The sequence below is a fragment of the Tiliqua scincoides genome, chromosome 10 (genome assembly GCF_035046505.1).
Source record: "Tiliqua scincoides isolate rTilSci1 chromosome 10, rTilSci1.hap2, whole genome shotgun sequence".
Taxonomy (NCBI): domain Eukaryota; kingdom Metazoa; phylum Chordata; class Lepidosauria; order Squamata; family Scincidae; genus Tiliqua; species Tiliqua scincoides.
Window position 1 is genome coordinate 29,286,990 of NC_089830.1, and position 27,026 is coordinate 29,314,015.

The 27,026-nt window shown below is 46.5% G+C and overlaps 1 protein-coding gene across 1 annotated transcript; it reads left to right on the plus strand.

Moving 5' to 3' along the window:
* TIMM50 (translocase of inner mitochondrial membrane 50) lies at positions 1 to 27,026 on the plus strand. Its single transcript, XM_066638456.1, has 10 exons — positions 1 to 147; positions 965 to 996; positions 10,774 to 10,795; positions 14,390 to 14,448; positions 16,584 to 16,703; positions 17,441 to 17,545; positions 19,297 to 19,395; positions 23,336 to 23,492; positions 24,709 to 24,815; positions 26,435 to 27,026. Exons 1-10 carry the CDS (start codon positions 84 to 86, stop codon positions 26,534 to 26,536), a joined length of 867 nt encoding a protein of 288 aa, XP_066494553.1. The 5' UTR covers positions 1 to 83; the 3' UTR covers positions 26,537 to 27,026.

Here is a 27,026-nt window from a genome sequence, read left to right on the forward strand (position 1 = left end):
AAGGTGGAGATGGGAAAGGCTCCAGTGGTTCCGAGGAGCAGCAAGAGAAGAAGCAGAAGGAGAATGCCGCCTATGCTAAGAAGATGGTGCTCAGGATAGCAGGGCTTATGGGTGCTGGCAGTGGGGTAGCCATCATCTATATCTTTGGTACGTATTCCTGCCTTGCGCGCAGAGGGAAAAGTGGCTTCTGGTCACTGTCTCAGGAGGTACCCCGTATCCTACCTAGTTACTATGGGAAGGTCAAGTGGTGCTCCAGGAGTCTAGAAGGGACGTGAAAGGCTGTTTAAGACTTGTCACTGAAGAGACGTGGGTTGAAATCTTCCATCCATGGCCTTGCTGCTCTGTGGCATGGAAATAATAGGTCAGATCCACATTACATACAAGTTGCTGAACCCGAACCAGTGGTTCCCACAATAAATGCATCACAGGGTTAGGAGAGCTTCGTACCTTTAGCATCCACATACATCTTATTCATCCATTCCTTGATTTTTATGCATGGGTGTTGAAATATACTTATGTACTGCCCACACTTAGTGTTTGTGTTCTACAAGGGCAGAATTCTGCATTGATATCTCTGGATTTTGATTCATGCTTGGCGATGGTGCCTTTCCCTTCTCTAACTGGTAAGGGGAAGGCCAAATTTCCCTCTTCCTCTCTCAGTAAGATTACAATACTTATGTCTAGCATTGCAGTGGTTGAAAATCCAGCTGTTTTTTTGGACCTGAAAAACAAAATGAAATTCAAAATCAAAGAGTATTCAAATCAAAGAGTGTGTGTGTGTGTGTGTGTGTGTGTGTGTGTGTGTAAAAACACTTCCTGGATCATATAGCTGTACTGGCAGCTGTGAAATTTTGATTGCAGTTGAGTTTTATTTATATTTCTATGCTGTTTCTCTACAGAAATGTCTGAAGTGGGCCTTGTACAATCCTAGAAAGTGACCTTTTTTCTTGTCTTTTTGTGTCAGGTAGTAATTCAGTGGATGAACACGGTACTAAGGTAAGCTGTTTGCTTTTATACACTGATGGGCTTGTTAATTAGGTGGATGTCATGACAAGAAGACCCACCAGGGGTCGGTGTGTACTTGAATTTGCTGTGCAGTTGATGGTTGAGCTCTACAACTAGTGCTTATCAGAGTGGAGGATAAATTTGGCAGACTTAAATTAGGTACCTGGAAAGACAGAAGCAGAAAGGCTAACTATGGAGTGTTGTTGGAGGCCAGCCTCATAATGCATGTTCCCTTTGTGTTGGGTGAGAACAGTTTGTGTAAAATCTTCATGAGCAGTGGATGTGAGGGATTCTGTCACTTTTGTAGCATTTTAGTTCTACAGGGTTTTACAGCTTGCATGTCCTCCATGCTGTCATAGAGTTTTGGTGTTGGTGGGGCCACTGTGAGATACAGGAAGCTGGACTAGATGGGCCTTTGGCCTGATCCAGCGGGGCTCTTCTTATGTTCTTATGTCATCTCTGTGCAATCTGTTGCGTAGATCAGGTGGAGAGTGGCTTCGCCTAAGGTCACTTGGTGAGCCTTGTCTTAGCAGAGATTTGCGCTTGTATCTCCCACATCCATACCGGTATCCCAACCACTGCCATATATGCTGAAGTGTTGGGAACCTTCTAACTTAGAAACCAACAAGATGCCTTTGGATCCCCTCACAAGTACCAGCTGATACTTCTAGCTGCTAACCCATAGATGAGATATGCGTGGAGGAAGTCGTGGCTGGCAATACTTTGGGATGTAATAGTAGGAGCCTCAGCTTCCATCCCCTCCTCAGAGTGGCTCTTGATAAAGTAGTCGCTGACCAGCGTGGCATCAAGTTGAACATGTCCTGCTGCTTGTAGGAGTTGGTCAGAGCACAGGGAAGCGATGGTTTCAAATGCTGTAATACTGATTTCTAGCCACTCTTTGCTCTCTCTGTACATCATTTGCTTTACTTGCCCAAAATGTCTCCCTTTCAACGTGTTTCCAACTTCTTCAAACCTTGGTTCAGTTCAGCTTTCTAGCAGAGCATACAAGTATAACAGGCTTTCAAAATGTGCAACCATATTTTTGACAAAAGAAAGCAAGTTTCCTTCACAGAGAGTTTGGTTTGAGCACAGGATATTATCAACTTGGACCTAAAAAAGCCACACCAGCTTTTCCAAATCACTTTTATGCTACCAGTAAGTCTTGGGTGGTTGTTTCCTGTTGACTCAGCCCTGAGACTAGCAAGAGACTGTGGGGAAAGGTTTGAAGCCAGGTTCCCATAGATACTTAGTGGCCCTTATAGCAGGCACATGTTGCCGTAGATGTGTGAATGGGCCTTACTGATGAGGATCTGACCCTCCTGTTGCTATCTGCACATTGCTGCCCTTTGAGGGCTGATTTCTTGAGCTGGCTATCTACATATCCAGCTGCAGTTCTCATTTCCTCCCATTTTAAATCATCCCTGTAGAGCCAGTGCCTTAATTGGGCTGGTCTTTTCTAAGACACCAGTGACAAACTTCTCATAGTCCCCTGTTTTTGAGCTTACTCTGAGGCTACTTTGAATCGTTCTTTCTCAGGCTGTAAGTGAGGAGGAACAGAATTGCAGGGAAACCCTTATCCCTGAAGTGCAACTTCCATCTGCCTTAGAGAATCTTGGTGGAGAAAAACTTAATGTGCTTAAAGGAGCACGTTGCAGTCTCGTGTGCAACATTGAATCACTTTTTGCCGCAGTCATATAGTTTTGTGGGTACACCTGGGACAAAACATTGACTTCAGTTAATACACCAGATTTGGGGGGGGGGGGTGTAAGAGAACAATTTGGTGACAGTTTATCTGTTGGAAAGATCTGATTCCACATGCCCTTTTCTGGAACTGCTTCACCATCCTTTTTTCTTCTTTGGGGTGATTGGTAAACTGTTGGATTATTTTGACAAGCTTGGTTAATTCAAGATGTAGGTTTAAATATAACAATGGAGGTTTTCCTGTTGTAACTGCTCAGCAAAGAAACAGCTCTTAAATTGATGGATGTGTGAATGGGAACAGCCCATTCATATATATTTCTTCAGACATAAATCCCATGGAGCTGAGTGGCATTTATTTCTCAATATGTGTTAGGTATACATTTTTGGTTGCAATGTACAAAGCAGAGCGCTTGGAACAAACTCAGTATTGTTGCATGGCACAAGGTTCATCCTTGAGCAGCTTTAGACTGCTGTCTTTGGTTGGGGAGGAGAGGCCTTTTCCTATTGCCCTGCAATAAAAGCCTCTTCTTTTTTTTACATCTGTGCCCATTATAGGAAGGCTGATTAAGGCTGTCTGTCCTCTCTTTTGATGTGCAGCACAAGCCTGGCATGCTCTTGAGAAATGAGCTGTGAATTGTTAGTGGCCTTGCCTGTCCTTAGGTGTGTGAACAGGGACTGAGAAGCTTCCCCACCCCCTTATTTGAAGTGCCTCCGACTTCCTGACTGCCTTTCTGTATTTGGGCAGCTTTTGATGTTGGAGTCAAAGCTGCCATTCCTCAGTGTGCTGTAAACAGCACCTAAATTGTTTTGGGAGGTGAAGAAGTTGACCTGCAGTATTCCTTGGAGGAGGCTGCTTCCCCAGTTGCCCCAGGTGGATGATTCTTCCTTCTTTCCCCCTCTTCCTTACACCCTTCATTTGGTGCTAACGTGTTCTTTTCATGAATTGCTTCTCACCTATATGAGCAGCATATTGGCTTATTGCTGGCACATGCCATCTGCTTGCAACCGCTCGTGCAAACGAGTCCCTTTGGCACAACTGGCCTCTTTACAGAATGAAAAGTATTATAGGAAAACTGTCTTAAAATACAAGTCTGTGTTTAATGCAATTTCACTTTTTTTTAATCTGAAGAAAATTAATTGTTGTATTTGTCCAGTGCATTATACTGATGCTTAATGAAGGTTTTGAAGAGGACTTCTCAGTTGTAGGAAGAAGACGAGTTTATGAAATATAAATCTCCATAATGGCTGCTACCTGCAGTATATAAATAAACCTTCCATGTTCAGGGGCAGTATATCTCGTGAGTGTGGTATAGGATTGGGCAAAAAATGCTTGACCAGATATTGATAAATAATGATTATTAAGTATTTTTAAAGCATTAGCTTCATAACAAAGTACTTTTTGTTCATCAACGGTTTGATATTTATGTAAAGTAGTACTAACTTGTATAAACAATCGTAATGTCCTGTGACTTTTAGAAATATTAGGTGAGGCTTCTTGATTTGAACAGTTTTGTATTTTGGGTTTTCTTCTGGAATGGCGGGGCCAGCCTGTTATTGCAGAATTTTTAAAAAGAGCAAAATTAACATAAGCTTAAAAAACTCAGTTTTTAAGGGCAATTGTACTAAGTAGTCTGCTGATTCTCCATGTATCACCTCCTCCAGCTGGTTCTTTGCATCCATCTGCACTATCCGATTTGGCATTGGTGTGCCCCTATTTGCTGCAGGGGTCAGGGAAGCAAGCAGCACTCCTTCCTGTCCCTGCTGATGCAGAACACCTTGGTGAAATTCTAAAAGCTCATTGCCACCTGCACAGGGCCCTTCTTGCTAATCCGATCATGGACTGCTGGTTTGCAGTGTCTGACGGTTCAGTGGACAGGCATGCCGGCCCTGATCCAAATACAAAACAGAGCAGCTTGGTTACTTCTAGAACTTTACATATTTTTACATTTGAGACTTTTTGCAAAATGTTGCCATTGATGACTGGGTTACAATATTCAAAAAAAAAAATGTGCCAGTTTGCTTCAAAGCCCTTTGGAGAGCTTGGAAAAAGAGTGACAGCAGGACCCCCATCAGCACATGGGTGGGGTGGGGGATGTAGTTGTAGATTTGCACATCTGGCGTTATCATGGAGATTTGGGGGAGCATCTCCCAGCTTTGAAGTGGCTGCCTGCCTGCCTTCCTCAAAGATGCTCCCAGTCTGTTCTCTTATCTGTTCTTTTGGGGCCACAATAAAACCCCTTTGGTTTTGTTAATGACCCTCTTTAGGCTGCCTCTCACATTCGTGTGAATGGCCAGGAGTTTGCCTGCACCGGAGCAGATGTGCCTGTCTAAAGGCCTCGGCACACTTCACAGCTTCCTGTGAGTCGCATGGCATCACTTGGGTGCTAGAGGATCTTTGGGGGGACCTGGCTTGTCTGGACATCTTTTGCCTAAGTGGCTGTAAAACGGGGCCAGCTTTTGATCTTTCCCTTTTCCCACACTGTTCTTATAGCTCCCTTCTCTTGGGAAGTGGGATTTGCAGAAGGAGGTTTCTTGATCTTGTTTTTATTACAAATTACAAAATGATGCTCTGTTAGATGTGTATCCACTTGGAATTTGACACACATCTAACAAATGGCATTTATCTACCTCTTAGAATGGAGTGGAAAGAATCTTCTGATTCATTGTGCCTCAGAGTTGGATCTCAGAGCTGCATCTCAGAACATTTTTTCAGATTCTGGTGTGCAGGTACCTTAGCCATTTGATCCTAGCTGTTGAGACATAATCAACAGCAAATGCTTAGCAACTTTAAATGTGTGTTCTGATTGTGCCTTAGGTGGTTATGAAATACAGGTCTCCTAGGTAGTTAGGAGATACTGGATAATGGAGTTCAAATTGTATGCCTTTACAGGCCTTTAGATGGCATCATTGAGCTTTGAAACTTTGGGATTTTAGTTGACAGCTTTTAGTACTAGTCTTAGAGCTGCAAGAAAATTTCCATACTGCCAAGTCTGTCAGAAGTGACTGGTCTAGGGAACAGATTGCAGATTTGAATGCTTTTCCTGGCCAGTATCCCATTTGTTTGCACTCCTGCCTGTCACTTCTGTTGATCAGGTAAATGAAGGACAGTGGAGCAGCTCCAGAGCTCTTGCTGTGTTTTGCCTTTCTAGCCTGCCACAGTCTCTCTTTCTTTGCACCAGTCGCCTGGGTTTTTGTGTGGGGTGAGAGCAAGCAGTCTTAGGTTTGGCATTTTTGTCTTGGTTACGCTCAGAAAGGCTTGAAAATCTATGACCTGCAAACTAGATCTGCAAGGCCATTTCACACTGTTTGCTGGAGTCTGAACCAGAGTTGAAAGTCACTCCCTAGGGAAGCATCTTCTGTACAGGCTCAGTGGATTTTCTCCAGAGTACGACGACTTGCTATGTCAACTGTGCTCCATCAGAATAATGAAATGGCATTTGAGTTGAATTGCTGCTTAACTTAGTTAACAAGTGCCAGGATGTGCTTTAGTATTTACATGCCTAATTGGGCTAACTTGGTAGCAGTGACTGTGTTTGGTTAAGCTTAAAGGGCTGTGTTTGAGGACAGGCAAAATGTAGTGGTGTGGGGTGGACATCTGACAGCTGCCGGTGTGTTGCAGTTTCCCTGGGTGCCCTCCAATTGTCAGTATTGGTTTCTTGCTCTGCCAAGCCAATGTTCCGCTGTCCAGGACAAAAGGGAGTCTAGGATTAGACACTGGATTAATCTTGGTGTCTTAAAGTCCTCTGTCTTCTCCCATTCTGCTGTTTTTACATAATCCCAAACTTGGGGGAGGAAGGGGGAAACAAAGCAGCGATTCATAGATGTGTGTGAGAGAGAGAAGGGATCGACTGGATTCGTTTCTCCCTAGAGCAGTTTAAAAATCTCTTTTTTTTTACTGTCTTTGCTCTCTAGCCAAAGCTGTCATCTCAGGGGTTTTGTGGAGTCACTGCGAAGTGCAGGTGCCGTCACATTGTCCAGACTGCATCAGCGTTTGCAGCTTTATGGTATTGTTTCAAGTCACTGCAGTGTGTGTCACCAGAGGACTTTGAAGTGGATCAGGATTTTTCACAGAAGGCTTGTCCAGTTTGGGCCAACAGCTGCTCTGAGCCTGCACCTGTGCCAGGCAAACAATAAGCCCTCGCTTGCAGCTATGCGTTCACGCACCCGCATGCACGATTCGACCTGGGAGTGCTTAAGACCTTTTGTTGCTTTGTATGGAGGATTCTGTGGTGCTCAAACAGCTGGTGCATTATTCCGGGTTCTTCCACAGTGGCAGAGTTGAAAGGACTCTTTCCCTTGGTGACTTCGCTTTGGGCTGTATAGAAGCGAAAATGGCTTTAGCAAGTACAGTTGAGTTTTAGAACCAGCTGTGCTATAACCCAGGACCTTGATTTATCCCCGGCAAAAGCTTTACATGTTCCAATCAGTCAGTGTAAGTAAAATAAAAGTGTTGCTTGTTTCAGGAGTCAGTCAATTAGTGTGTTCCCTTTCTTTAAAAAAAAAGACTTTAACCCATTTCAGAATAGGAGTGGTTACATCTTGTTTTGAATTGTCATTTTTGCTGGAACAGGTACTTTGAGCTGGTTGCAAAATAATGGGTAGGAGAATGACTAAAACAATATTGTGAGCCCTTTTGGGACAGGGAGTCATTAGCTGTTTGTTTGATTTTTCTCTGTAAACCACTTTGTGAACTTTCTGTTGAAAAGTGGTATATAAATACTGCTAATAATAATAATAGCACAGACTTTGAGAGAAGAATATTTGAAATTTCTTGGATCCAGCAGGGAAAGCATGGGCACCTGTCTTGTAAAGAACGGAAACATCTGAACTCTGCCAACAGCTTGGGCTTGCTCAGTAAGATGTGTGAACACCCATCCTTGCCCTTGCTATATCATGCTGTTTCCTTTGAGGTGAAGGAGGCTGCTGTGGGAAGAACTCTGGAGTTCTTCCCTAGAAAATGGCCTCATGAGAGGAGGTCAGAATTGAAGGTTGTATTCCTTAGTTCATCTCCTCATTAAGGGCTGAGTTTACAGAGCAGTTACTCCATGTAACTGCCTCTGTCCTTCAGAGCATTCTTATGTGGCTCCCTCCGCCTCTCCATCCATCATGACACTTGGAAGGTGCTGGGTGGGCAATCCAAAAGCAAGGTTTAAGGCTGGTGTTGGGCAGGGTGATTAAAAACAACTCCCCGCCACAGGGCTCCCCTTTGAAAATTGTGTTGGCTTTGTGTGCTTGAGGACTGATTAAAACAGGGGCTGCAAACCTACAATATCAAAACATGGGGCACATGTTTTGATACAGGTCAAAACTGTGAGGACCATGTTTATAGAAACATGCTGTGATGGGGCTGCTGAAGTCCCCCTGTTGACTTGTGTGGTGCAGCTATGCCACTTGATGCAGCCCCCGGAGTTTTAAAGGTGTGAGAGCCATTTGGTTTGGGCTCCAAAACTCAGTTATTTCTACAAGCACAAGATGGAACAACTGCAGGCTGAGAAGTGATACTTGGCTGCTCAATCAGAGGAGAGATGTGAGGCCCCAAACCTGCCTAGAGCCGGACATTCTGACCCAAGACTCCCTTTGTCCTCCATCACCTCCTAGACTGCCTGTGATTATGCAGTCATGAGCGCTCAGGACACATTCAGAGGGATTTGTCTTAAGTGCCAAACCCTGGCATTGAGCTGCACTCTTGTAGCTGTGTTGTGTTGCTCTTGTTCTTCTCTTCAGCTGCTCTTGGGGTCTGTCAGGGCAGCAAGTTTAGCCAAAGCAGTTTTTATTTCTGTCTGGTTGCTGGAAGAAAGGGAATCAAAATGGTTTCCTTTCCCCAGAGAGTTTAGTGCAAGATGGATTCTTATACCAATGGGAGAACATTGCAAAGAACCACAGTCTCCCTTCAAAAAAAAGTGTCTTAAAGGCCACTGAATTCACATTAATTAGTGCCCAAAACAGCATTTCTAATAGTAATGACAGGCAGAGAGAGCTAAACCAGGAGGATCCCATCTGTATTCAGGTTTTACTTTAATTCTGTGTTGGTGCTGTTAGCTCCCTTGAGTCTCCACAAGGTTCAAAGAGGGCAGACCCATGTTGAACACATTACTGTAGTCATTTGTTGAGGTTATGAAGATGTGGATAATTGTTGAAAACCAGGAGATAGCAATGAAGGGGTGCAACCTTTGTACAGATTTTACAAGTGAAAGTCCTGCCGTCCACTGCTGCCATCTCCTTTATGCAACATCAGATCCAGAGTCCCCAGCTTACCACTGCCACTGTTTTGTATTGGGTTTAGCCTCTGCTTGTTAACTCCTGATTTTGAGTGACTAGTTCAGGATTATGGAAGCATTGCAACTTTTCTGACAGGCAGCATCCCCTTTCTCAGAAGAGTGACTTTTAATGGGCAAAAGGAGAATTGTGATTCCCATTAGTGTCTTGATCATAGCACCAAATGGCACTTTCCTCATACGGTGTTCCTCAGAACAACTGCAGCAGTGGCATCTCAGCTGTTCCATGAAGTTCTGATAGATGGTTCAGCTGGTTGGAGAGCTGACATCAAGTACTGCTTGCTCAGTGCCACCTGCAGGATTTTTGACCACATGTTTCTCTTTCTGGCTTTCCAAATGGATCCATTGTGGACATGCCGAAGACACTCAGCTCTGGGACCTGTTCACACTAATGTTTTGAGCATGCTGCACTAAGGCATTGACCTGTTGTGCTTACTTGCAGGTGTGAGCGCAAACTTCTGCCGTATGCGTTGAGCTTGCTTTAGTATTAGAAACCACCTGTATCTGTATCGCTTTTGCCATGGCAGAAAGAGGGTCTATAATTGCAGCAAATAAGCATGTATATCCTGGTCTTTAAAAATAGGTTCCTATTCTTGGAATGGTACTAGAGGGAATTGTGGAGGTAAAAACAGCACACAGCCATCGATAACCCTGGGCTCCCACTCTTTTCCTTCCTGTTGCCTGTTGTGACCCTGTCCATCTTTCCCTGACCAATTTGCATTACCAAAGCAGCCAACCTGAAACCATCAGTCTCTATGCCTGCCCTGTAAATATAAAATCTTCAATTGCATTCCGCATCCACGTTTATGCAGTGGCAGGTCCTTCTTTGCTTGCTTACTTGAGGTCTCTGGATGCGTTTGCTTTGGAACTGCCCTTGTGCAGCGCTGCTTCAGTTCAGGAGGACCCAAGAGTTGCATTCCTGGACCAGGTCCATTTAATCTAGCACTCTGCTTCTGACAGCAGAAAGCTAGATGCTTCTGGGAAGACAACCGAGTGGTGCTCTTTCCTAGGCATTGTCTTCCAATATCTGACCTTTAGAGCTGCTTTTGTCCATGTCAGTTCTGTTGCACTCTAATGGCTAATAGTCTGTGGGGAGAGTGTGGACCTCCCTGTTTAGTTATCACTCGAGGTTTTTTGTGCATGTCAGCAATAAGAGCTGATGTGGCGGTTTCAGAGGTTTGACTTGGGAACCCCTCAGGATTCAGTTCCCCGGTCCTTAATTTGTTAGTTGTCTCGGTTCTGTTTCCATTGGACTTGGTCTCACTTGTAGAACTTATCAAAGTCCTGTCTTGCAGGGTCATTGTCAATAGGCAAATGGAGGTTATAAAATACAACACGAGTGTGTTTTTGAGAGTAGAAATTCTCCTGATCTCCAGGTTGTCTCAACTTGCTTTCTGACCAAGCCCTGAAAGCAGTAAAGGAGACACGGAGGAAGAGGAGGGCTCAAAGGGGGGTGGCAGCAGTATCCGAGCTTTCGTCTTCCCCTCTCTGATGCTTCCAAATGTATAGAAACTGCTTTATCAGACCAGTGGCCCAGCTAGCTCAGTACTGTCAGCACCAACTGGCAGCAGCTCTCCAGGAAGGTGTTTCTCTGCCTGACTGGGAGATGCTACCCAGGACAGGGCCTGAGGCCTTCTGCTGGCACAAGTAGGTCCTCTGTGGCTGTGCTGCAGCTCCTTCCAATGCCCAGTCAGGAAAATCATCACTTCCAAATAGATGGGCCTCCTGCCCTGCAGTCTTGAAACATGTAATGGAATTTTTTTAAGTTAATGTTTTCTCTATTCCTCTACAGATTCCTGATGAATTTGATAATGGTAAGTAGACGGGCTTTCCTGCTTTGTTAATGCTGTAAAGCTAAGAGGGCACTTTGTAGGCTGATGTGCAGAAGGGGTAGCAATGACATAAAACAGTGACCAAACTGTGGCTTGTGAACCACATGCAACTCTTTGATATATAATGTGTGGCTCTCTGAAATAGGTTGCCCTAGCTCCTTTTTCCATCACAATTAATTAATATAAAAGATCTTCAGATGTCTTCAGCACCTCCTGTTTGAGCAGCAGTGAGTGTGTGGGTGGACGGACATCTCTGGAGCACCAGAGCTGAAAGCACCAGAAGTTGAACTATAAATATGTTAATTTCCTAACGTATAAAAGGGAATAGTAAGAGAACTGCAATAGGTGTGACCTGCTCTCACACCCACCACTTTAAGAGAAATAAAATATTAAAGGAAGCTGACCAACTTCCAGGAAGAACCAGGGTCCCTTTATGTTTTTAAGGGGACAGGAGGGGCTTTCTTTCTTGTGAGCAGACATACTGGAGCTTAAACAGTGCACACACCCCTTGTCAAGTACAGAAGATCAGGTGGAACTTATTTTTGCAGGGGGAGCTAACAGTGCTCCTCCATTCCGCAGGCACTCTTCCCAAGCTCCCAAAAATGTCCACCCCTGGGCATAACTGGAGGTGAAAAACCAGCATTACAATGGGAGTGAACAGAGAGCTGGAGGGCCTTTGGAGTGGGGGGCTTCATGCATCCCCAGAGGAGAAGGAGCCGCAGGCGTTGCAGATGTCATCGTCGTGGTTAGCTATTCCCCCACTGAAGAGGAGAGCAGGTGGAGAGGCAGATTTCAGGACAAGGGAATCTGGGAGAGCAGGGACAGAACTGAGGTGAGGCTCCAAAGGCATTTGGAAGTGCTGCACCAGTTTGTGTCCTGGGGGTATCAGGTTTGTTCTGGAGCTGCTTCTTTTCTAGAACGGCGTTGTGTGTGGGCCCCTCTTGCCCTGTCAGATTTCAGACCTCAGGTGCTACGGTCTATACCTCAAAATGCTACTTGGGTTATTGGTTTTGATTGTTGACTTAAGAGGGTCAAAACGCTTCCTTCATTCATAGGTAGAGGTGCTTGGAAATTGTGTTATTTACCTTACTCAGAAGTAAGTCCATTGTGTTCAGCAAGACTTGGGCTCCTAGCTCACTCACTGGAAACACTCCTCTATTCAGGTTAATAGCCTATTTTATAGATCACAACTTTCTCTGGCGCACACCTCTTGTCACTGGCGGAAGCCTGTAAACTAATTTTAGTGAGAACTGTACTGCAAAGGTACTCTGACACTTCTGTGCCACAGTTTGGCATCCCTGAAAAGGTGCCTTTGGTGCTAAGAGGTTTCAAAACAAGTGTGGGCCATTGATGGGTCTTTCACAAAACAGACTGACCAGTTAGTAGACTTTTTCTGATAAAAGATGTAGGAAGCCAGTTGGAAGGGGGAGCAGCTTTGGGGAGGGTTTTTGCCAAAGAGAGGAAGCGCCTTTCACCAATTCCTTTCAGCCAGCCTGGCATATGCTCTTGACAGATTAAAAGGCATTCTCCAGTCATGGCCTCATTGTGGCCCACAATAGGTTTATTCTTTCTCTTGTACCCCCCCCCCTCATGCCCCTTCTTTCTCCTTGCAGATTTTTAACTCCCCCTTCAGGCTCATCGCTCTTTGATGTAAAGTTGTACAGATTGTTGTTGGTGTGTTTTGTTTAACCAGTCAGCACTGGTTTCTGGGCTGCATGTCCCAAGATGATTCTGTGCAGCCTGTTCTTCCCTGCTCTTTTTTATTTCCTTGCATTTGTTTTAACCATGTCCATATGCATTAAGCTAAGGAAATTACTTCCATACTCAGGCTATCCCTTAACTTCTAAAATAGCTCTCCTTTAATCAAGCATGAACTGCTTGAAAACTTAAAGATAGCCAAACATATGGAGCAGTAATAATAATAATAGTAATTCCCTAGATGCTGCTTTACGCCCCTTCAGGTGATCTAATTTACTTACCTACCTTCCTTTACTGAAGTTAGAAGTTTGATTCTTTACTTGGTCATTGCAAGCGAAAGATCAAAACCTTGGGGCAGGCAAAAGGGTGAGTGCAATAAATAGCAATGGCTGCAACTCTGTCTTCCTTTCTTCTCCTCCTTGGGCACTTGTATGTGAGCCAGAACAGTTTGGCTGATTCTTAGGAATCAATGACCTTAATTTTTCTGACTTAGAAGCATAAAACTCACTGGAAATAAGCAAAGAGCATCAAAGCAAGTATAGCTTTTTTTGAGGTAACCCTCCCAACATCTTTCCAATTGGTCACTGTCACGCTCCTGAGTTTACTATCCTGATCTGCCATGCCTTTCTGAAATGCACTAAACTTCCTATGGCAGTGTATTGCCTGAACAATAGACTCCACTGAATAACAACCGCGTGGTATGGCTCCAAAATGCTGCTTTTAGGTCAGAGTGATGCAAGAATTTGATGGGTGCTCATTGCATCAGACTTGGTGGTGTATTTGTATAAATCTTGTTTTCTTTATTACTGTTGCAGCCAACTGGCCAAACAAGCTTCTATTCGTGAGGGCCTCCACCAAATTCCACCATATAAGCCTCCTGTTGACACCTGAATCTCTGTGCTTTGGCTTTCGCTTTGGCTTTCCCTGTGTGGCAGCGTGGCCAGTCATCCAGCCCAGCTGCTCGGCTTGGATTATCATAACAATCGCCCCCAAATTATGCCCCATTCAGTTCAACTGCCTTTGATTGATTAACTTACAGTTTCTGTTTGAATAACCCTGGTGATAAGATGCTAAAGCTGTAATCTCAGAGGGATAGTTAACAGGGATGGTGTGGGGACTGTGGTCTCGCTCACACGCTCTTTCTTCCTCGGCCTGACCTCTGCTTAAGTGAGCTGGTAATTGAGGAATCCATTAGTATTCTTTGGGAAGAGCTGTGGGGCTCTGCATATGTTCAAGCTGCATCAGATGGCTGCAGTGGAGGGGGGGAGGGAATCAGAGCCACACTTAAGCTGCCAGCCACAGAGCTGTGCCTCAGTTAATACCCATTCATGTAAAACTAGAATATGTTTAACTTCTGCTTTCTAGTTAAAACACCACGAAAATAAATGCTACCTTTTATTGCTGCATACAACACTTTTGGCCTGGGAGGACCAGGATTTTTAATCCTGTGTTTGAATTGGGGTAGATTTAAACTGGTTTGAAACAAGTTTAACTGCCATAGTTCTCTCCCCCCCCCCCCACCAAAGAACCCCATAGTGGTTCAGGGGATGCTGAAATAGCTTTGCAAGATCCTTGTCTCCTTTGAGGAACTGCAGTTCGCTTCTTGATTCAAAGACATAACAGTTAAGTGTCTGAAACTGGTTTGTGTGTGTGACATATCAACAAACATTTTGCTGGTAAGTGCCTGAACGAAGTTTGATTCCAGGGATATTACCTCATTCCTCCTTGGCAAAAATATCTTTCAAATGCAAGTACCTGGGTATCCCCAGGGCACATGTTCAGGGATGTGTGCTGCTTGCTCCTGTGCATTTTGACTTAATGGTGAGGTGCTTGCCGCATATGACCCTGTTCTCTTAATATGACCCTGTTCGCTTTCAGATCCGGTGGTGATTCAGCAGCTCCGAAGGGCGTACAAATATTTCAAAGATTACAGGCAGGTGAGTGAACCTTTCACAGTTCCAGGCAGGGGCAGCTCTTTTCCAGAACGTGTACCAAATTCTTCTGTCTTCCCTGAAACATCAGAGTGATTAGCGTCCCAGCGGGCATGAGCACCTGAGGTGTTCTATATGAAAATCTTGGTTAGTGACCACTCAGCACTGCCACAGCCCTGTGCCTAAGAACTCCCCAACTCTGAGATCTTCAGTTCTCCAGACTCCAGGTTTCCTAGGTGTGGTGAAATGGGACTAAAGCCACCCCGGACGAGTGCAACTTTGTCAGTGTAAGCCCCACAACCACACGAAAAATCAGTTTCATTGTATGGCATTGAAATTTACGCCACATACTTGTATCCATACTTGGGCAGGAGGTCTGGTCTAGAGGGTAGAGCCTCCGTTTGCCTGAAGATAACATCTGCAGGTCGCCAGTTTGAGGCCACCGGCACCCTGAATGGCGAGACCTTGAAGCAGCTGACTAGCAGAGCAGAGCTATTCCATCTGCTCTGAGCGTGGGAGGATGGAGGCCAGGATATTGCGACCAGATCAAGAAAGAAACATCTGAACGTTGTGGTTTCTTGAAAGATAGAACCTTCTTTCAAATTGTAAAAATCCCTACGGGGTTTTAATTAGCCTGCCTATGTAAACCTTGAATAAAGTCTGAGGAGAAATCTGAGGACCAAGAAAGGGAAATACCTGTTGTTGTAGTAGTAGTAGTAATATTATTATCCAGCTTTTCTTTCTCTAAGAAGGGAAGAGAATAAGGATGCCGTTTGTGCATCTCGTGCTTTATGAGGCAGACATCTGTTCAGATGGAGGGACTGGTTTGTTCTTAGACTGTGAGCTGCCTTGGTCTTCCCATGTCCAGACCGACAGCAACTTCTACCCACATGGTCTGAGTTGGTAGCTGATACTCTGTGTCACGGCAGCAACAGCTGAGGCTTCAGCATAACACAGACTCGTGCCTGTTGCTGCCACAGTAAGTTCTGTCAGCCGTCGGGGTGATGCTGAACTCTGCCCTTGGCAGCTCCGGCTGACAGCTTGGCTTGGCTTGGCAGCTCACATTCCTGTTAACACACATGGTGCAGTGGCCCTGCCGCTGCTCCTGAAGCGTGTGCCGACTGCCCCTTTCTCCGTTAGTGAGTCCAAAGGCTGCAGCCGCACAGATGGGGAGAGGGAAGAGTCTCCTGTGAAAAGACCCCGTCTCTGGCAGCTGCAAGGGTGCACCTCTGAGGTTGTATCCATCTGGACATTGGGTGGGCCTGGTTTGGGGGCCTTGGCAAGAGCCCTGCGCTGCTGACTGCAACCCTGTGTCAGTCTTTGTGTTCTTGAAGAAGCAGTGCAGCTTCTTGTGATTGTCACAAATTGTACAATCCACAGTCCAGAGCAATTCTGGTTTCTCCTTTTCTCTCTTCCACCTTGAGGCAGCTAGATTAGGAGAGGGGGGGGTGTAAAATATAAGCAGGCGCATGCGCACAGTTGGGTCTGTGTGAAGACTGCACCTTCCTTGCACATCTGCAGTGCTCAGGTAACTTTCCTACGGGAGTTTTCAAAACCAGTGCCAAAGAAGATACTGCTGGGATGGTTGTTTGTTGTTATAACTTTGAATGGCTTTTTAATGCTGGTGATCCCAGAGAGACCTTGCTTTTAAATACAAAAACGTAGCTCGCATCTGGTCTTCCAAAAAATGAGTCTCCTGACTCTCTCAGTATCTGAGAACAGGTGCATGCTCATCTGCGCGTTTCCGAGAGGTCACTGGAGTTCGTATCGGTGTTAAAGCCATTTCTGCCTAATGTAGCATATATGCAGCAGGGATCAAATGTGCACACTGGACAGAAATGGGTGAAGAGCTGACTGCTAAAGTTGAGGTTGTTTTTAAAGAGCTGGGCTTTGCCTGCTGGTTCCCAAGCTGCTTTGAGTATACGTTCTAGTGGGGTGCCTCGTGCTTCTCAGTTAACGACAGCTAGAAACTTAATGTTTCAACCTCCGGAGCACCTTCTTGGAAAGCTCCATTTCACACCTATTCCTGAGGTTTTGGCCATTTTGCTGGGCTGTTTTTAGTTGCGGATCACCTGGAGTTCTGAGAAAGCAATAAACCAATATTTTAATCAGAAATAATTCTGTTCTTGGTCTTTTGGCAGATGATCATAGAACCCACCAGTCCCAAACTGCTCCCAGACCCCCTGAAAGAACCCTACTACCAGCCCCCTTACACCCTAGTCATCGAACTGACGGATGTTCTCCTTCATCCTGAATGGTCGGTGCGTATTTCTTCCAGTACTGGTGAGGTGAGGTGGTTTCGTGGATGATGTGAGTGCAGTAGCACCATTTTTGGTGAAGACGGGCAACCTCTTAAAATCAGCATTGCTCTATCAAGTTGCTTGAAAGGCCACTTGAGCAGCCTGTCCTTGGCTGACTGCAGGGGAGTATCGTGGGTTGTCCTTGCATTTTGGACAGTGCCTGTGAGTGGTTGCCCATGTCTTTTTCCTCCATTTTTCCACAGTTTCTAATCTCCCTCTGTGTTGATTCAGCAGTTTTGTTGAAAAACCATTTTCGGACAGCCTGTGCTGAATAAGGACTTGGTTGTCCTCTGTGTCTGGACTAGCCAAGCCTTTGTTGAGACGAGGCAGCCAAAATTACCAACTTGTGTGGTGGCGTTTTGGTTGCAAGTGGCCTAGCATATTCTGTTACTGCCTTGCCTTTCCCCTAGGAAAAAATTTGCTTCTCTGGCTGCTGTAAACACATAACTGAGGTTGGGTGTGAAAGGTGGCTGTGGGGTCTGGAGAAATGGGGAGGCAGTTTGGGATTTAATACACAGACATTGGAGATTGTCCTGTTAGGAAGTTGGGACTGAAAGCTTTCAGCCTCGCTTCTCAAGCAGAGCTGCCAGCAATGATCTGCTGCTGTTCTTCCCATGTAGTAAACTTTGTGCCTCTTTCTTTCTCTCCTGCCTCACTTTCTTTCTCCTCCCACTCCCTTGGCCCTGTTCTTTCCTCAGTTAGTGACTGGCTGGCGCTTCAAGAAGAGACCAGGCATTGATAATCTATTCCAGCAGTTGGCACCCCTTTATGAAATAGTAGTCTTTACATCTGAGACAGGAATGGTGAGTGCGATGTGACTATTCCCTGCCAGGCACCCCCCCCCCCAAACTGGCTCATGCTGGCACACTGTGTGGTTTTGGTAAGAAAAGGGGTAAAGAAAGGATCACTACTGGCAAATCTGGGATGTGAGGGTGGCTTTTAACTAGCAGGAACTGGGTTGCACAGCAGCAATTCCTTTCTGACAGTTAGTAGTGAACATGCCATGTCCTTTTGGTCTTCTGCTGTGCAAACCTTTGAAATGAGGAGGGTTATGGAGGAAACAAAGCTGTGAACGGTTTAGTACCATTCAGGGGACAGTAAGAATGAAAGTGGAAGACTGAACCTTGAGGTGGTTGGAAGATGGTTTTCAGGAATGAAGGGTGAAGAAATAAGAGTTGGGAGAAAGTGGATCAAGTAGTATAAAGTATCCTCAGGGTATCTTTAAATAAAATTGATTTGCTTAGTTTGTTTCTACTAGACTTGGAGGAAAGACAAATAGCCATTCAGAGTATGGAAGCCCCAATCCAACTCCCAAGGGTTCTGCTGGCAGGCAGGCAGGATCCTGATGCTTCCAGACTTACCTCAGTAAAAATTAAAGAAAATGAAACAGGAAATTCTGAGTATTATGCCCAATTTGATGTGTGGCACTGTGGTAGACTTATTCGTCTTTCAGTTGTGCTCAGAATCACAAAGAACCTTAAAAGACTGGGGAATTCCTTTCCCCTTTGAAAGGAGGCGGTGCTTCAGCACTGTCCGTGCTTGCCTGCCTTCTTCCCGCCTCTTGGGCCGGCCTCCTCCCTTCCCCTGCTTCTTTCTCATGCTTGAGTGGCAGGAGGATTCCCACAGGGGAGCTTGCCACGGCTCATTTGCATATGTATGGTTCCAGCCACTCTCCTTTCAGCCTATTGAGCCCAGGCTATTACTGTGCTAATTGAGTGCGGCTGTCCTTGTGGGAAGAAAACAACAGCCTGGTCAGGAGACTTGTGGGCAAAAGACCCAAAACCACTCAGGGAAGGTCTGCCTCCAGTTCTGACATGTTCCTTCTTGTATAGCCTGTTTGTTTAATTCTGTTAAGCAGAGAGCATTGAGCAGAGCCTGCCTGGTTCAGAACTGCAGCTCCAGCAGTTGGAGCAAGAGGACTGTGCGTGCTAAGCTGGGATGCTTCCAGGTTGAATGACCACTGGGTGACCCCCTTCCTTGCCTGAGAGCACACTTTGTTAACCACACAGCAAATGAATGCACACAGGGAGGTGTTCTGACAGCTGTTCTGCCCTTCATGGAACTCCTTACATTGAAGGTTCGCCCAAAGCGTAGCCTGGACATAGTTTGGAAGCAGCACAGAAATGCTAGTTCCAAGCCGTCATTTGTCCTTTGTTTTCCTGTGTGCATTAAATGCTGCTGCTGCTGGCTTTGAACCTCTGGGGTAGGGTGGGGTGCATGCTGCCTCAGAATAAACTAAACTGCAGTTGGGAGTATCTAAACACTCCTCGGCCTAATTTACTGCAGCAGATAGAGTGTGACCGATAGAGTGGTCCTTGGTGAAGAGGTCACATAGGTTTTGCCAGTGCCCTCTCCTTTCACCTGCAGGAGCAGGTTGTCCAGCCATTATGAAGCCATTCAAGTTAATGAGGTCCTGAAAGGGAAGGCTGGGCAGCATCCTGTGTTGTAAAGCAACAAAGTTTGGTGGCTAATTTTGGTGCCTCTATCTGTGCCTAAAAGCATTTTAGCAGCATTTCCAGGCCTGCACAGCAACCCTCTTCTTCCTCTTTCCCAGACTGCTTTCCCCCTCATTGACAGTGTTGACCCTCACGGTTTCATCTCCTACCGGCTCTTCCGTGATGCCACACGTTATATGGATGGACACCATGTCAAGGTATTTCCGCCCTGACTGGCAGCCAGATGTGGGGGGAGGGGGAGGGGGATGGTATTGTGACATTAGAAAGTTATTTCCAAGCGAATTAATCAGCTCCTGGAACTATGTCACTCCAAGATATCGTGCATGATCTTCTCAGGTAGCAGTCGTCATTTTTGATGTGTGGTGTGATGATGCCTGGTGTGCCTCTAGAGCACACATTTTCATCCACTGTGCCATGGCACACTGGTGTGTCGTGAACTGTCCCCAGGTGTGCTGTGGGAGTTTGGTGGAGGGCTGTTTATTAAGAGGACCTTTGGGGGACATGAGCCCCCACTATCAGCATGCTGTGCTTTGTCAATGGTCCAAACCCGGATGGAGTACCTTGACCATTTTAGCGCCTTGTCTGTGTGTCGTGGGACAAAAAAGGTTGGAAATTGCTGCTCTAGAGGAAATCAACAAATGTTGTTATATTTGTAAATATTAATTTCCACCTCTCTGTCCTAGTAAAATGCATCAGCAGCAGGTGCATGAAAGTTTATTCATAAAACCGAAATGTTCAGCTTATCTCCTTCCACCTCAGCCCAGTTACCAGGACATCTTGAGTATCTGGACTGGAAAGTGTGTCTCTCGGAAACGGTTGCTTTTGACGTCATGACCTTCCTTCCCCTCTCCCCTCCTTCAGTATTAAGGGAGAGCTCAAGCTGTCTCTGTCCTGCAGTTTGGGTAGAGGTCTGGCCCCTTCTCTTTCCTGAATGCTGAGAAGATCCCTACCTTCAGGCACCTGAATCATCTAGGAGTGTTTCTTCTGAGGTTGTGTTAATTGACGAGACTGCAAAGCCTGCTTGCCGTGTGTCAAGCTCCCCAGCTTGGACCCCCTGCACCTCTTTGGAGAGCTGCCACCCAGCAGCACAGAATAAACTGAGTTGCTTGTCTCGCTCTTTGAGCACACAGACACCCTCAAGGGCAGCGCCTGAATTTTCTAGCCTCTCTCAATTGTATGTTGGATACAAGCTGAACATTTTGATGGACTCTGTTGCTTCCTATATCACACTAGTATTTGTCCAGAATTCCCATGCTGAAGACTAAGGCTGAGGTCCATCCACCCTGTGGTCTCTCGGGAGTGGCTTCCTTTGAAATAAATGGGACTTGCTTCCAAGGAAACATGACTAGGGAAAGTCTTCAAGGCATTTTCACAGATGATCCTAAATGTCTCTACATACCCCAGCACGTCAAAGGAACACTACACACCCTGTGCTCCCGTATGCACCCAGTTCTGTCTTCCGTGAAGTATGTGTTAGAATAACCTTGCTACTTCTCTAATTAATTAATTAAAAAATTTTAATTTTTTAATTAAATTAAAAAAGTGATAAATTTTAAAAATAAAAAATTAATAAATTATTGGTTTAATGAATTAATTAAAAATTAAATTTAAAAAATTAATTAATTAAAATTAATTTTAAAATGGCCTGTCTTCCGTGCCGCGTGTGTTAGAATAACCTTGCCACATCTCTAGCATATCTCCACAGCCGTGTAGAGTGTATCTTGTGCAACGAGCCTAGGCAGGCATGCGGCTGAAACACCAGATGCACACCTTGTGTCCTGCAATTTGAATCCTGGGTGTCTGTGTGGCACAATAGAGTGTGGCTGCCTCTGCTTTGCTCTGCACTGAGCCTGCCTTCTGTCTGTCCTCCCTCCCCTCACTTCCCATCTGCTACTGCAGAGCAGTGGGGTGTCTTGTCTCTCAATGGCATGCATTTGCAGCCTCTGTGTCCTGATTGTTGTGGACCTCTCTTCCCCCCTCCCCACCCCCAAGGAAAGGCTTGGGGGAGGAAGGAGGTGAGGAGTCCTTCCCCCCCCTCCTGTGGGAGTAGCCCTGCTGTTTTTCAGAGACACTGCAGTGCTGTAAGAAGCCTGGACTGTAATTGCCACATTAGGAACAACGTTTATTTCATCTTGGCCTAACTGGAAGTCTTCTGATATGGTTGGAATGCCCAGGGGGTGGGAGAAAGGTTTTAATGAGAAGATCAAGGTGACTGTGGATGAAACTCTTTAGTTGGGGGTGGGGGAGACGTCTGATTCCTCTGATAAAATCATTTTGCTTCACAGGGAGTGATACAAAGTGCCTGGTGTCCTTATTTTGTTTGGTACAGAAACCATTACAATCACAGGAGGCATACAAGAGAAACAAAAAATCTCAACTTTACGTTCATCCTGCCTGTATCACAATTTTGGGTGCTACAGAGCAATTGGTGTAGGTGTGTTAAGAGTAAAGAATATTTATGAATTAAATTCAAAATACTTGGGAAAAGGTCCCAATCCAAGTGAGGAGATTTCTCAGTCAGTGAGATGTTGGGTATCTTGGGTCAGTGTAATGGTTCACAGTCAGGGAATTAGAGGACAGGTCCTCTCGTGGATTGAGAACTGGTTGGAGGCCAGGAAGCAGAGAGTGGGTGTCAATGGGCAATTTTCACAATGGAGAGAGGTGAAAAGCGGTGTGCCCCAAGGATCTGTCCTGGGACCGGTGCTTTTCAACCTCTTCATAAATGACCTGGAGACAGGGTTGAGCAGTGAAGTGGCTAAGTTTGCAGACGACACCAAACTTTTCCGAGTGGTAAAGACCAGAAGTGATTGTGAGGAGCTCCAGAAGGATCTCTCCAGACTGGCAGAACGGGCAGCAAAATGGCAGATGCGCTTCAATGTCAGTAAGTGTAAAGTCATGCACATTGGGGCAAAAAATCAAAACTTTAGATATAGGCTGATGGGTTCTGAGCTGTCTGTGACAGATCAGGAGAGAGATCTTGGGGTGGTGGTGGACAGGTCGATGAAAGTGTCGACCCAATGTGCGGCGGCAGTGAAGAAGGCCAATTCTATGCTTGGGATCATTAGGAAGGGTATTGAGAACAAAACGGCTAGTATTATAATGCCGTTGTACAAATCGATGGTAAGGCCACACCTGGAGTATTGTGTCCAGTTCTGGTCGCCACATCTCAAAAAAGACATAGTGGAAATGGAAAAGGTGCAAAAGAGAGCGACTAAGATGATTACGGGGCTGGGGCACCTTCCTTATGAGGAAAGGCTACGGCGTTTGGGCCTCTTCAGCCTAGAAAAGAGACGCTTGAGGGGGGACATGATTGAGACATACAAAATTATGCAGGGAATGGACAGAGTGGATAGGGAGATGCTCTTTACACTCTCACATAATACCAAAACCAGGGGACATCCACTAAAATTGAGTGTTGGGCGGGTTAGGACAGACAAAAGAAAATATTTCTTTACTCAGCGTGTGGTCGGTCTGTGGAACTCCTTGCCACAGGATGTGGTGCTGGCATCTAGCCTAGACGCCTTTAAAAGGGAATTGGACAAGTTTCTGGAGGAAAAATCCATTATGGGGTACAAGCCATGATGTGTATGCGCAACCTCCTGATTTTAGAAATGGGTTAAGTCAGAATGCCAGATGTAGGGGAGGGCACCAGGATAAGGTCTCTTGTTATGTGGTGTGCTCCCTGGGCATTTGGTGGGCCGCTGTGAGATACAGGAAGCTGGACCAGATGGGCCTATGGCCTGATCCAGTGGGGCTGTTCTTATGTTCTTATGTTCAGAGCCCTGGAAATGAGATTCCAAGTGATTTTTCTCAGGTGAATGTATTTGGAAGTACAAAGTAGGGTTTTATATGCTTGAGGTGAAAGTTACCCCGTTCCATGGAGTATCTTCCAAAATGAGGGATCTCAGAAAGAAATAGCAGGAATGATACTGGACAGATCTCCAACCAGGAACTGACTTGGCAGTGTGAGCACTGCAGTGCCTGGGATTGGGCCATTGGCCCTACTCCTTAACTTACAGGCAGGTTAAACAAGGACACCGTGAATGTTTCTGCCTCATTGCAAGCTGCAGGTCCTGAAACCACAGTAGTTGCCTGCTTGTGGCCTCAGTCCCACCTCTGCCTCCTCTTCCTCTCTAGGACATCTCCTGCCTGAACAGGGACGCTTCCAAAGTAGTGGTGGTGGACTGCAAGAAGGAGGCCTTCCGCTTGCAGCCCTTCAATGGGATGGCCCTGAAGAAGTGGGACGGGAACTCCGATGACCGGACGCTCTTTGACCTTGCTGCCTTCCTGAAAAGTAAGGAGAGGACCATCTGCCTTGGCCACAGCGTTGGCTGGCTGGGGCAGGTTGTGTCGTCTTGCAGAGTCTCCGTCCCTGGCCTTCCGTAAGATTATTAAGAAGCTTTTCTGGGCTGGGCCAGGGTGCAGTCTGTGCATTGATCAGGATTTGGGGAAATATCTTCTGCTGCTGTTAAACACGGTAAGCGTCTAGCCCTGACGGCTGCAGAGAGAAACGGACAAATGCAAACAGTGCCTGGGAAATTTTCAGAACACCAAAGAGAACCGTGTAGGATGTTTGGGGGCCAAGGGGCTGAGCACCAGTGTGCTACATAACTTTCTTTCCTTCACTGAAGCAAAGGCAGGCCATCGGTAAGAGTGGTGGCTCCCAAACGTGGAATTGCATCCCAGGTGAATTGCAGTCAGCCGCCTCCCTGGACATTTCTGGACAGTTGAAGGCTTTTTTTTTCCAAATGGCTTTTGATGGTAGGTAGGGAGGTGAGGAAGAGATCTGACAGGTTAATACTGCGAGGAGTTTGCTGGATCTTTTACTGTCTGTTTTGTTTCCAGCGGCTGTTTTCAAGTTTTTGTTTATGCCACTGTGGGCCCATGCTATCCAACTTTCCAGCACTGATGCTGTCACCATGCGGCCCTGAGGCAAAGAGAGAAATGTTCCCTTACCTTGAGGAGGCTTCCGTGACTGCCCCCTTACTGCAGGATACAGTGCATGCCCCGTTGGCACAGCTGCATCAGCACTGGAAAGTTGGATAGAATTGGGCCTTGAGGTTTTATTTGTATGTTTTTATATGGTGGTATTACGCACATATGCCTTAAGTTGTAAACCACCCTGGGCACCAGGTTTTGTTGCCAGGGGAAAGCTGGTATCTAGGTTTTGTCTACCAGGAGAATGCATTGTGCAAAATAAGCAAATGGTTGATTTCTGTAGTTCAGTGCAGGACTTGATTTTTCTCATAGCAGGACGGCAGGGTGGGAGCATCACGTGAGACAGACCGTCCTACCGTATAGAAAATGGGTGGAGCACATGCTTAGTCTCAGGAGTCTGTGGCTGTTTTCTGTGGACTACGGTAGGGCTGCCTCACCTGCTGTCCCCACGCTGCCTGTTTCTGGTGCGTACTATGGCCAACCCTGTCTGTAGGGGCATCTTGAGGTGTTTCGTGCTGCATCTGGTCTTTGAGCAGGTACTCCTTCATGCTAGCCTCCTTGTCACCCCACAGCCATTGCCTTGAGTGGGGTGGACGATGTCCGTACAGTGCTAGAGAACTACTCCTTGGAAGAGGACCCGCTGGAAGCGTTTAAGCGCAGGCAGTCCCAGCTGGAGCAGGTGAGCACGAATCCTCTTTCCTCATAGACCTGGTAAAGTTGGGTTTTGTGGTGCCTAAGCTCTGGGTGAGGGGGAGTTATCCATGCTACCCTATTCCTAAATACCAGCACCAAAGTTCTGGAGGTGTTGATCCTACTCCAAGAAGCTGCACTTGGATGCTGGGGCAGGATTCCTCCCTGGGGGCGCATCATCAATGTTTATTTACTCAATTCGTGTCCAGCTTTTCTCCCCAAAGGGCACCCCTAGCAGCTTACAAAACCACTTTGAAAACAGTAGTTTACAAGACTAAATAAATAAACTATCCTTGGGCTGTACAAACAGAAAAGAATCCCGTAAAATTGATCTAGCAGATACCAAGTGTTCCTGCAAACAAGTATCCTGCTGCAAGATAGATTCCCTGCCCAATTGTCAAGGCTTATCCATGTAGGGGAGCCATCTTCAACCACTGTGCCATGGCACACTGGTGTGCCACAGGAATTTGGGGGTAGGTCATTTATTAATAGGGCCAATGGGAGATGTGAGCCCCCACTGGCAGCATGGTGTGCCTTGTCAATTATCAAAAACCTGGTGGTGTGTCGTGACCATTTTAGTGCCTTGTCAGTATGCCATGAGATGAAAAAGGTTGAAAATCACTGATGAAAGGATTGGATTTCCAGGCTGTAATCCAGAGTTCTAGGTAGGCAGATTGTTTGGGGGGGCGGGCTGCATGCAGGTGGGAGTGAGGTCTTGGGGGCAAACGGACAGAGACCAAAGATGTGTGTGCTGAGCATTCAGAGCCGGTAGCCTTCTTTATGGCAATAATTCTTGCAACAATTCTGTGAGGCAGGTCAGCATTTTAGTCTTCCCTTGCCTCAGAGGTGGAAGCTGCTGGGCAAACGACAGTGGCTCAAGGGTGATGCTCGGGGAAGACCCAGTGCAAGGGTGGATAATTCTGCCTCAGCATCCTGTAGAAGCCCACCTTCCTTCTCTTCCTGGTACTAGACTTCAATGTGATTCAGTCACGAGAATCCTCTGTAACTGCTTTGAGAGCTTCCTGCTGCTCTGAAGTGGGGTTTAGGCTTTACTTAAATGGCATTGCCCCTAACGGTCCTGAGTGTCCACTGCAGAGGCTGAGCAACAGTGGCTTGCCTCAGGCCACTTGATGTCTGTGTGGCTGACGGCAGCATCCCAGCCAGAAGGTTCCCAGCTCAGATTCCTCCTTGCTGCAGCCTCACACCAGCTCTCTGGGTTTGTTTTCATTTTTGGTGTTTAAGTCTTTGTAACTTGACCGGTCCACCCGCCCAAGCTCAAGGTGGGTAACGGTTTTCCCAAAAGAGGGCAGCCGCCTGCGATGTGGTGTTGATCTTGTGGGAGTTGCTGCTACTGAGGCCGCAGAATCGTTTTCCGCAAAGCCGTGGAATCCACGTCTTGCACACTGTGTGTGGTCTCTGTGCTTCTTCCAGGCACATGCAGGCCAGCCGAAGGAGAGTGCATCTGAGTTCATGCAGAATACCTCTCCCAACACTTGTCTCCTGGGCATGTCCTCATTTGGAGAAATGGGGTTTTCTGGGTTGTGGATGGCAGTACTGGAGGACTCCATGGCTGAGTTGGATTCTGTGTGTGTTTCTGTCACTTCTCAGGAAGAGCAGCAGCGCCTCTCTGACCTCTCCCAGCACAAGAAGCAGCAGCTTTTCCTGGGCTCCCTGGCAAGCCGGCTGTGGCCTCGCTCCAAGCAGCAGTGATGCAGACACCCTTGTGGACAGCCATGCTCACTACAGTGGACTGCTCAGCCACTCCCGTCCCTTGCCGGCTGGGAATGCCACCCTCTGGAGAAGACTGCACAAGGGGACGCACAGACTCTGGCCAAATATGGCAGAGGTCAGGGGCCGCAAGGGCCAGCCCCCTGATCCTCCTTCCTGTCCTTGCCTTGATATTCCCCCTCAGGCCTGGAGAACTGTGTTTAGACTCAAGCCCTTTTCCAGACTTCCCAGAGGCAGTATTCTCCCAGGATGGGAATTGTGGTGGCCTGTGGGGCAGCTTCCGTCTGTGGCTGAAGAAGTCAAGGAAGGGGGGGAGTGGGTGGGCAAGTTGTCTCTGCAACACAGCTTCTGAATCCATCTTTTACACATCTCTATCATGTTCCTTTCAGGCACCAGACCATGCTGCTCCTATGTAGGCACACACAACAAGAGTGCTCAGTGTGTTCTAAAATAAATGGTCTCTTTATAGCAA

Coding starts and splice junctions, on each gene's coding strand:
- TIMM50 (XM_066638456.1), top strand. CDS start 84: ATGGTGCTCAGGATAGCAGGGCTTATGGGTGCTGGCAGTGGGGTAGCC. Junction 16,704..17,440: donor TCCTTCATCCTGAATGGTCG/GTGCGTATTTCT, acceptor TTCTTTCCTCAG/TTAGTGACTGGCTGGCGCTT. Junction 24,816..26,434: donor GGCAGTCCCAGCTGGAGCAG/GTGAGCACGAAT, acceptor GTCACTTCTCAG/GAAGAGCAGCAGCGCCTCTC.